Source organism: Ciconia boyciana, chromosome 2 (genome assembly GCF_034638445.1).
Source record: "Ciconia boyciana chromosome 2, ASM3463844v1, whole genome shotgun sequence".
NCBI lineage: Eukaryota > Metazoa > Chordata > Aves > Ciconiiformes > Ciconiidae > Ciconia > Ciconia boyciana.
In genome coordinates, this window is record NC_132935.1 from 509,769 (window position 1) to 520,341 (window position 10,573).

The window sequence follows — 10,573 nt, forward strand, 5'->3', positions numbered from 1 at the left end:
CCCTCCCGGGGGTCCCAGCAGCGGGAGGGGCTGGGCCAGGCCCCCCACAACAGCCCCTCGTGTGCCAGCACCCACCGCAGCACGGCCCTGGCTGCTCGGCGGGCTGGCGCTGGGGGGGGTCCTGCAACCGTGGAAAAAGGGGGGACGAAGACGGAGCCACCGCCACGTGTCCCCCAAGGCCATGGCACGCAGGGATCGCCCCGTGCCTGGCGGTGCTACCACGAAAGCCCAGGAGCGTGGTGAGACCGGCCACGAGCTCCGAGCGCAGCTGGGACACGGTGCCCAGAGCCAGCAGGGGACAGCCAAAATCCGGCAGGAAAGGGGGTGCAGCCCTCCCGCCCTGCCCACCCCCTGCCCTCCCCTTGCCCGTGGTGCCCCCCTCGCCCGCTGCCGCTGGGTGCCCACCGTACCGTCCTCGCAGCGGCTGGACGGATGCCGGCTGGGCCAGAGCACCGCGGTGCCGGGCGTCCGAGTCCTGCAGCCACACGACGGGGTCGGGGAGCGTCCCTCTGTGACATCCCCTCGGAACCGGCCCTCCCCGGCACCCGCCGTCAGAGACACCCCGGCCGCTCCCGGCGTCCCGCGGTGAGACAGGGGCTCTCCCGTGCCCCTGGCCCTGGCGCTACCACCTGGCACGGGGCGTGTGTCGGTGTGAGCGGCACAGCTTGCTGCTGGGACCGGGACCGGGGGCCACCATGGAGCCGGGGACCGGCGGCCGCCCCGCACGCGCGGGGCCCTCGGTCTTCGCCTGCTACAACCAGCTGCGGCGGGAGATCCAGGCGCTGCTGGCAGAGAACGAGGAGCTGACGCGGGCGGTGGGGCGGCTGAAGGAGCAGCGGCACCTGCGGCACCTCCTGTGTGGCCAGACCGGCGCGGCACCCGGCGCGGCACCCGGCACGGCACCCCCCTTCGCCCCCGTACCCCGCTGCAGCAGCGGGCGCTTCGTCTTCCCCAGCCCAGGTGGGGGCACGGGCGGCCTCGCGGTGGTCCCGGGCCAGTGGGTGCCGCGGCTGCAAACACCCCCCTCGTCCTGCAGCCAACGCCCCGGACTGGGAGCTGGCGCCCCTGGAGCAGAGCCTGATCTTCCAGACCCCCCCCTGGGAGCCCCTCCGCAACCAGCAGCCCCAGGACGGCACGCTGCCCACGCCGAGCGGCACCGACATCAGCACCGGGGTGCTTTCACCTGTCACCGGGAGCACAAGTATTAGGGGGAGGTCGGGGGGGGTCTCACCCCAAAGCTCATGGGAAGAGGGTGGCACCATCCCCACCCCATCCCATTCCATCCCACCCCATCCCACCCCACCCCATCCCACCCCACCCCACCCCATCCCATCCCCACCCCATCCCACCCCATCCCACCCCATCCCATCCCACCCCACCCCATCCCACCCCATCCCACCCCATCCCACCCCACCCCACCCCACCCCATCCCACCCCACCCCACCCCATCCCATCCCATCCCCACCCCACCCCATCCCATCCCACCCCACCCCATCCCACCCCATCCCACCCCACCCCACCCCATCCCACCCCACCCCACCCCACCCCATCCCACCCCACCCCACCCCATCCCATCCCACCCCACCCCATCCCACCCCACCCCATCCCCACCCCATCCCACCCCATCCCACCCCATCCCATCCCGCCGCGCTGTGGTGCTGAGGGCGCTGTCCGTGTCCCGCAGCTCTCCCGACAACCACGCATGGAGGCCCCGGCCCCGACAGCCACCGCCTCTCCTGCCCCCTCGACCGCTTCGGCTCTGCCGGCCACCCCCCCAGCCGCCGGCTGCCCCCCGAGCCGCCGCGGGACCCCCCGGAGCCGAGCGGCCCCGGCCTGCGGCTGTCGGACCTGCAGGGGCCGTGCGCCGGGGTCCCCCCGTCCCCCCTGCCGCCGCCCCCGTCCCCGGCAGAGCAGCAGCCGCTGGACCTGCGGCTGCCAGTCGTCCGGTGCAAGGAGCCCTGCCGGCAGGCGGCCCGCGACGCCGCCCGGCTCGCCGCCGTCCGGGAGCCGCCACAGAGCTCCAGCCTGCGAGGTGAGGGCCGGCCGCGGCACGGTTGTGGACACGGTGCCCCCGGGGTGCTGCACCCCCGCGTCGCCCCGCTCCCACCGGCTCTGCGGCCGGGGGCACGGCAAGATCCCGGGCGAGCGGCTTCGGCCACCCTGTGCCAGGGGACACGCGGGAAAGCCGGGGAGCAACAGCCCCCAGGACCCCGTGGCACCGTTCACCTCTGCACGGGCGAAACTGGCACACCGGCTTTTCCGCCCCGCAAAACCGGCACGCTGGCGTCTCTGCACGGGCGAAACCGGCACGCTGGCCTTTCTGACCTGCACAGCCGGCGTGCCGGCACCCCTGCCTGCACAAGCGGCACGCTGGCATTTGCAAAGCCCCCACGGGTCCGCGGCACAGGGAGCCCTGGCACCGGGCAGCGGCAGCAGCCTGGCCCCCGGGGTGGTGGGGGGCACGGGGGCCGGTGGCGGGGCGGCAGCGCGGGGTCCGTCCCGGGGCAGGGGTAAGCGCCCAACGCCGGCGGCTCCCGCAGGGAGCCTGCAGCCAGCGTGGGAGCCGCTGGTGGGCGAGATCGCCTTCCAGCTCGACCGCCGCATCCTCGCCAGCGTCTTCCCCGACCGCTCCCGGCTCTACGGCTTCACCGTCGCCAACATCCCCGAGAAGATCATGGCGGTAGGCTGGTGCGGCCGAGCCGGGGTGCTGGGCGCATCGCCTGCGGTGCACTCCGGTCCCGCTTCCGCTCGGGCGCCCACGGGTGCCGGGGGGCTGACCCTGCCCCGTCTCTCCCTGCAGACCGCCCTCGGCGCTGTGCCGGGGGGCTTCGACGAGCGGCGCTGCGCCGCCGCGGCCCAACGCTACGTCGCCCTGATGGGGCGTCTGCGGGCGCTGGGCTACAGCCCTGCAGCGCACCCGGCCTTCGCCGAGTCCCTCGTCAACACCTACGGCATCCTGCCAGAGCCGGCCGGCCCCGACACCCGCGCCTGCCACAGCCCGGCCTTCCTGTACCGTGTGGTGGCCGAGACGGTGCCGCCGACGGCACAGCCGGACACGATGGTGCTGCTCAAGTGCCTGCAGGAGCTGGCGCGGGAGGACGGGCAGCCCCTCTTCCTCTGGTGAGCGGCCGGGCCGGCCCCTGCACCGGCACCGGCACCGGCACTGGGCCCTGCACCGGCACCAGCACCGGCCGTGCCTCCACCAGCCGGAGCCCCGCACTGTGCAATAAACCGGCTCCAGCACCCTCGCCCTGGTCTGCCGCGGCAACTCGGGCAGGTACCACGAGTGCCACCGTCACCGCTGCTGCTCCTGCTCGGGGACACCCCCGTGACGGCAGCAATGCCGGGGTGCCGGCAGCGGCACAGGCAGCCGTGCCAGAGCGGAGGAAGTCACGCCGTCGTCGAGGCCGCGCTCCTTTTCCTTTCGGTTGCGGGCAGGGGAAGCCGGTTGGATGTGGAGGCGAGGGCCGGGAATCGGCGCCCAGGATGCCGGTGGTGCCACGGCGGGGGGAGACCCTGGGGGGGGCGAACCGAGGGGGGACCCCCCTCCTTGCCCACAGCCGTGGGGCCGCTCGCCGCCGGCAGCGGGAAGGGGAAGCGGCAGCAGGAAACGGAACAGCTCGGGGCTGACCCACGCAGAGGGAAACCGTGCCGGCAGAGCCGGTGCCCCTCGGGGGGAACACACGGCAGCACCCCGGTAGGTGAGGGGGGCGGCGGCGAGGACCCCCACGCTGGGGTCTGTGCGAGGCGAGGGGCCGGGGGTCAGTGCCGTGGTGTCGCCAGCCGGGCGCAGCCGTCGTGCTGGAGGTGCCGCGGCCGCTCCTGCCCCACCACGTACGGCCCCCCAGCCAGCACCGCCGCCGCGGTGGAGCTGGGGCCGGGGTTTTGCCTTCGTCGGGGCGGGGGACGCCGGGGACGGCGCTGGGGAAGGAGAGCGGGGGGAGCAGCCCGGCCCCGCCACCGGCACGGCCGGAAGGTGACGGCGGTGGCTGGGGGCGGGGGCCGTGGGTGGCGGGTCGCCCACGGTCATCCTCACGGCCACGGCCTCCTCCTTCCCGGTTCGGCAGGCTCCCGGCATGCCTGCGGGCCGCGCCGGCAGGACGCGGCAGACAAGGGGTTACAGGCCTGGGAAAACCGGTCGTGGGTGTTCACCGGCCGGGCAAGGTGCAGCGCCAGCAGCTCGGAGGCCGCCGGCTCCCCCGCCCGCGGCCGCTGCCGACCCCTGCCCGCACGCTCCCTGGCCCACGGCACCCCGGCCCGTGGCCGGCGGCACGGCCGGGCACGGAGGTGGGAGACGGTGTTTGCCGGGGCCAGCAGTGGCAGGCGGTGGTTGCCACGCACCCACGGCAGGAATGCGGCCGGCCGGCCGGCCCAGGGCAGCTGGCAGCTGGGCACGGCCGGGGCCACGGCTGATTACAGCCCGGTCCGGCCGGGCAGCCAGCGGATGTTTGTGACCTGTTGAGCTCCCGACACCGACAGCGGCGTGCCGAGCTCACGGCGTGCCGAGCAAGCCGCGGCCCCGAGCCGACGGTGGCTGTGAGCTGACGGCGGCGGCGGTGGTGCCGGCCCCTCCGGAGAGGCGGAGGCGTCGGTGCCGTCGGCGATGGCCCCCAGCGCCGCGGGGCACGGAGGTGAGCAGGGGGTGCCCGGGGGCACAGGATGTGGCGCGGCCCCGGGGAACGGCACAGGCGGCGGTGGCGGGACGGCACGGGCAGGGAGCCGGCACGGGCAAGGAGCCAGCGCGGGCAGGGAGCCAGCACAGAGGGCTCGGGGACTTGCCCGGCCCTCGGGGAAGGGAACAGCACCGGGGCACGGTGCCGCTCGCCCACCGGCCGCCGAAGGCCACCACGGAAGGCAGGGCCGGGCCGGAGCCGCTGGGCAGCGTGGCACAGGCCGCACCGGGCAGCGGGGAGGGCTCGGCCGCCGCGCCCTCCGGAGCCGGCCGCTGGGCGAACACGGCCCTCGGGGCCCCGGGTGCCGGGGCAAAGCTGCGGGGCATTGCCCGCTGCCGCTGCCTGCGCCGCAGGTGCAACGCCGCCGGCTGCCGCCGGCACCGCGGGCGCGATGCCCGCATCCCCCTGCGAGAGCGATGCCCGTGCCGGTGCCCGTGCCCGTGCCCGCGCCGCGGGGCGGACGCACGTGGCAGCTGCCTGCACCGACCCCCGCCGGCTGGGGGCCAGCGGGGTGCGAGGACCCCGGCGCGGCGCTGGCGCCGCCCCACAGGTGGTGCCGCTCCCAGCCGGGCCCCGTGACGGCAAATTGCCTTCCCGTGGGAGGCAGGGATGCCCGAGCGACCGGGAAGTGCCGGGACCTGGGCTGAGTCACCCTCCGCCGCACATGCCGCCCGGCCGGCCGTGGGGCCGTGGGGCAGAGCCGGGCGCCCGGCCGGTAGGGCACCCTGCCCCCCAGACGTGCCCTGGAGCCAGGGGGGGGACCCCAGGGGTCCTGCCCGGGGGACCCCGATGGCGGGAGAGGGCGCAGAGCCGAGGCCCCGCTGCCGGGACGGGGACGCCGCCGGCCAGCGCGGCCCCCGCGGGCGACCTGTGCCGCGGCCGGCGCCTGGGGACGGGACGGAGCCGGAGCAGCCACAGCTGAGAGCTGCGGTCCTGCGGGCGCGTGTGGGGCGGCCCCACGGCCGGGGGAGCCGGGACCCCCAGACGAGGGCACCCTGAGGCCCCACCGTGCCAGCACCCCCGGTGACCCCCATGACCCCAGCGACCCCAGTGACCTCAATGTCCCCAGCGACCCCAGTGACCCCAATGACCCCAGTGGCCCCGTGTCCCAAACATCCCCAGTGACCCCAGTGACCCCCGTGTCCTCAGTCACCCCAGTGTCCCCAGTGACCCCACCGTTCCCAGTGACCCCACTGTTCCCAGTGTCCCCAGCGTCCCCAGCGTCCCCGGTGACAGCGCCACCCCACGCTGGCAGCGGGCGGGACGGCCGGGCCGTCGGCGTGGGGCTGCAGACTCAGGCGGGAGTCACCGGGCCCCGGGTGCGGGCGCGGGAGGAGGCGGGCGGGCGGCGCGAGGTTCCCGGGCCGTGGCACGGCCGCGGGGCACGGAAGCGCCGGGGAACCCGTCGGGCCAGGCCGGCTGGTCCCGGCCTCGCCGGGGCTCGCCTCGCCGCGGCTCCGTCACCCGCCGTGCCGGCTGCCGACTGCCGGGGACGGTGGCGCGGGGGACGTCAGCCCCCGGCCCCCGAGCAGGTGAGCGGGCGGCCGCGGCGTGGTGCCGGCGAGGGGCGGCCGCGGGGACGGGGAGGGGGACGGGAACCGCGCGGGGTCCCGGCCCTGGGTGTCGTCGTCGTCGTCGTCGTCCCCCTCCCCCAGCCGTACCCGCCTGGGGTGGCTTTGGGGGTCCCGGGGACCCCGCGGGGACGCGGAGGGCGGCCAGCAGCCCCGCTCCGGCCGTGCCGCCCGCCCCCGCTCGCGCCCTGCAGCTGCCGTGGCTCCGCTCCCGGCAGAGGCCGGGGACGCGTGGGACGATCCCGGCCGCGGCAGGTTCCCACGGTGGCGGCCGGGCCGCGGCAGCCGGGATCGGCGCCGGGCGGGGGCGAGGGGGGGTCCCCGCTCCCGGCCGCGCCGTCCCCGCCGCCCCCGACTCGAGGGCTCTCTCCGCAGGTCGCGCCGGCCACACCGCAGCCCCCGGGCAGGAGCCGGGGTACGCCGCGCTCCCCCTCAGCCCCCTGCCCGGCCCCCCGGCCGCCCGGCCGCCCCCGGCCATGCTGCTGCGAGAGTCCCCCTTCCCCAGCCGGGCGCTGGCAGCCCTGGACCGCCTGGCCGAGGGGCTGCTGGCCCCCAGCTTCTGGGCCGCCAACCGCCTCCTCGACCTGCGGCAGACGACGGCGGAGCGGCAGCGGCAGCGGCAGAGCCGGTGCGGGCGGTGCCGCGGCTGCACCGGGCAGGTGCTGGCCGGGCTGGCCTGCATCGCGCTGCTGCTGCTCTCGCTGCCGCTGGCCACGCTGGGGCTGCTCTTGTGGCTGCCGGTGCAGGCCGTGCGGCGGCCCTTCGCCTACCAGTACACGGCCGGCACGCTGCCGGCGGAGCCGTGGGACCTGCGGCAGCGCCGGACTTTCACCTTCGTCAGCGCCAACCTCTGCCTGCTGCCCAGCGGCCTGGCCAAGTTCAGCAACCTGGGGCAGACGCCGCAGCGTGCCGCCTACGTCGCCCGCCACCTCGCCCCGGCGCCGCCGGACCCCCCCGGCGCCCGGGCCGGCCTGGTCGGGCCTCGAGATGGCGAGGCCGACGGCTACGGCGGGACCCTCCGCACCCCGCAGCAGCCCCCCGGCAGCGTGGTGGTGGAGATGCCCGCGGCGGAGGCGGCCGAGCCCGCGCCGGCGGTGTTGTCCGAGCGTTTCCCGGCGGACGCCGACTTCGTCTGCCTGCAGGAGGTCTTCGACGCCGGCGCCGCCGCCTGCCTGCGCCAGCGGCTGGGCAGCACCTTCCCGCACGTCCTCTCCGAGGTGGGTGCCCGGGGGCTGCGGGGCGGCCGGCCGAAGCTGCTGGACAGCGGGCTCCTCCTGGCCAGCCGCTACCCGGTGCTCGCGGCGTGCTACCACGGCTTCCCCAACGGCACCCGCGAGGACGCCCTGGCCGCCAAGGGGCTGCTGGCCGTCCAGGTGAGCGGGACCCCCGCCCGCGGCCGCCGCCGGCTCCCGCCGGGCCTCCACGCTGAGGGTGCCGCGTCCCCCAGGTGCTGCTGGGCTCGGCGCAGGGGCGGAGGGTCGTGGGCTACGTCGGCTGCACCCACCTCCAGGCGCCCGCAGGTGAGGGCGACCGCGCTCCCGCCCGAGGGGGGTCCCGGCGGTGCCGGGGCGGGCGGTGCCGCCGCGTCGTCGTGTCCGTGAGTGTCTGTGTCGTCGTCCCCCGCAGCCGATGCCGCCATCCGGGAGGCGCAGCTGACGCTGGGGCTGCACTGGCTGCAGCTCTTCCGGGAGGCGCAGGAGGAGCGCGGGGACGCGGTGGCCTTCGACGTCCTCTGCGGGGACCTCAACTTCGACAACTGCTCCCGAGGTGGGGGGCCGGGACGGGGGCCGGGGGCCGGGGGCCATGGGGCCGGGGGGGCGATGGCGCAGACGTGTCCCCCTCCCCGCAGGTGACGCGCTCAACCAGAGGCACCGGCTCTTCTAGGTGTACCGGGACCCGTGCCGCTGCGGGCCCGGGCAGGACGAGCCCTGGGCCATAGGTGGGACCTGCCCTCCCCCCCCACCCCCAGCCCCTCCCCGGGGCACCCTCGTCCCCAGCACGGGGGTCCCGCTCACAGCCCTGCCCTTCCCCGTCCCCGTCCCCGTCCCCGTCCCCGTCCCCGCCGCAGGCACCCTGCTCAACTCCCTGAAGATCTACGAGGAGCCCGTGTCCACCCCGGAGAAGCTGAAGAGGTGACGGGGGGGGACACGGGGGGACACGGGGGGACACGGGGGGACAGCCCTGGGCCCCGCGGGACTGAGAGGGGGCCGTGCCGGCAGCAGGGACCCTCCATCCCCATGCCACCGCGTCCTCGTGCCACCAAGTCCTCGTGCCACCATGTCCCCGTGTCACCGCGTCCCCACCTCCCTGTGCCACTGTGTCCCCGTGTCCCCATGTCACTGCATCCCCATACCACTGTGTCCCCATGTCACCGTGTCCCCGTGCCGCCGCGTCCCCATGCCACCATGTCCTTGTGCCACCATGTCCCCATGTCACCGTGTCCCCACCTCCCCATACCACTGTGTCCCCATGTCACCATGTCCCTGTGCCACCATGTCCCCATGCCACCGTGTCCCCTTGCCACCGCGTCCCCATGCCACCATGTCCTCGTGCCACCATGTCCCCGTGCCACCATGTCCCCGTGTCACCACGCCCCCATGTCCCCACCTCCCTGTGCCACTGTGTCCCCATGTCCCCGTGTCACCGCATCCCCATGCCACTGCATCCCCGTGCCACCACATCCCCGTGCCACCACATCCCCGTGCCACCATGCCACCACTGCGTCCTCGTGCCACCATGTCCTCGTGCCACCACGTCCGTGTGCCACCACATCCCCATGCCACCATGTCCTCGTGCCACCATGTCCTTGTCCCCACCCCCCCCTGTCCCCACCTCCCTGTGCCACTCTGTCCCCACGTCCCCGTGCCACCACATCCCTGTGCCACTGCGTCCCCATGTCCCCGTGCTACTGCATCCCCATAGCACTGTGTCCCCACGTCCCCGTGCCACCACGTCCCCGTGCCACCGTGTCCCCGCTCCGCAGGACCCTCTCGCAGCCGGCGGGGCGGCACCAGTACCTGGCGGGCCCGATCCTCTGCAGCGGGCAGCCCGACCCGGCGGCCCCCGGCCCCTGGCAGGGCCGGCGCGTGGATTACATCCTGTACCGCCAGCACCACGGGGCCGTGCCGCTGCGGACGGTGAGCGCCGGTGCGGCAGGGCGGGGGGTGCCCGTGCCCGCCGCGTCCCCCGCCCTGACGGCCCCTGTCCCCCGCAGGAGGTGGCGGGGGTCTCCTTCATCACCCAGCTGGCCACCCGCTCCGACCACTTGCCCGTGGCCCTGCGGCTCGACGTGGCCCCCGCGCCCCCCTGAGCCGCCGGCGCGCAGGCAGCGGCCACCCGCCTGGCGCATCCCCCGGCACCGGAGCCGGCACCGGCACGGCTTGGGGGTCTGGGCCTGTCGGTGCGCGAGGGGGCTGCTGGCACCCCACGGGGACGCGGGGACGGCTCCGGGGCCCACGCGTGTCGGCCGCACGGCTCCGTGCCGGCATCCTGCGGGGCTGCTGCGGGGCGCGGTGGGGCTGCCGCGGTGCGTGGCTGTGCCCACCACCCCAGCCCCCGAGTGCCGCGGTGGGGCAGCAGTGGGGCAGCAGAGGGGCAGCGGTGGGGCAGCGGTCTGGCAGCAGTGGGGCAGCGGTGGGGCAGCTGCGGTTTTACCAAGCGGAGCGAAATAAAGGCCTCGAGCACAGCGGGCGGTGCGGTGCCGGTGCGGGCCCCACGGCGCGTGGGGGGCTGCCCCCCATTGCCGGGGCAAGCAGCCATGGGGCGGCCGGACCCCCCGAGCAGGCTGGGGAGTCCCCACTGCGGGGGGGGGGCAGAGGAGCCAGCCCAGGCGCGTGGGGCAGAGCTCCGGGGGGCTCAGTGGGGCTGGGGGGGGGGCGGGAGGGTCCCGGGGCGCAGCCGGCCGGTGCCCCCCACCCCGGGGGGCTGCCCTCGGCCCGGGGCTCGGTGGGGCCCTTCAGCAGCCCCGGGGGGGACCCCTTCAGCCCAGAGCCCCCCTGCACCCGGGGGGGCTGCCCCACGCTTCGCAGGGGTGGGGGTGGTGGGGCCGACCCACGCTTATGGGGTGGGCGAGGACGGCGACAGCCGGCACCTTACCTGCACCCCCCACTCCCTCCTGGCCCCATGCAGGGGTGGGACCCCAGCCCCGTGCACCCCATTTGGGGCACTGGGTGCTCCGTGGGGCAGCGGGTGCTCCACGGGCGCTGGGTGCTGCGGCTGGGGGGGGAGCACACCGCGTCCCCCAGCCCCACAGCCGGGGCACAGCCCAGCCCCACACGTGCCCTGACCCCAGCCCAGCCCCACCACAGCCCCCCAAAGCGAGGAGCTGCG

General features: G+C 76.3%; 1 protein-coding gene across 1 annotated transcript; it reads left to right on the top strand.

The window, feature by feature from the left end:
* The first annotated feature begins 6,720 nt into the window (after positions 1 to 6,720).
* LOC140648683 (sphingomyelin phosphodiesterase 5-like) lies at positions 6,721 to 9,554 on the top strand. The gene is given in 7 exon segments (XM_072855042.1): positions 6,721 to 7,617; positions 7,692 to 7,764; positions 7,871 to 8,011; positions 8,094 to 8,183; positions 8,313 to 8,376; positions 9,228 to 9,381; positions 9,459 to 9,554. Coding segments are annotated over 7 exon segments (1,515 nt in total).
* Positions 9,555 to 10,573: the final 1,019 nt, after the last annotated feature.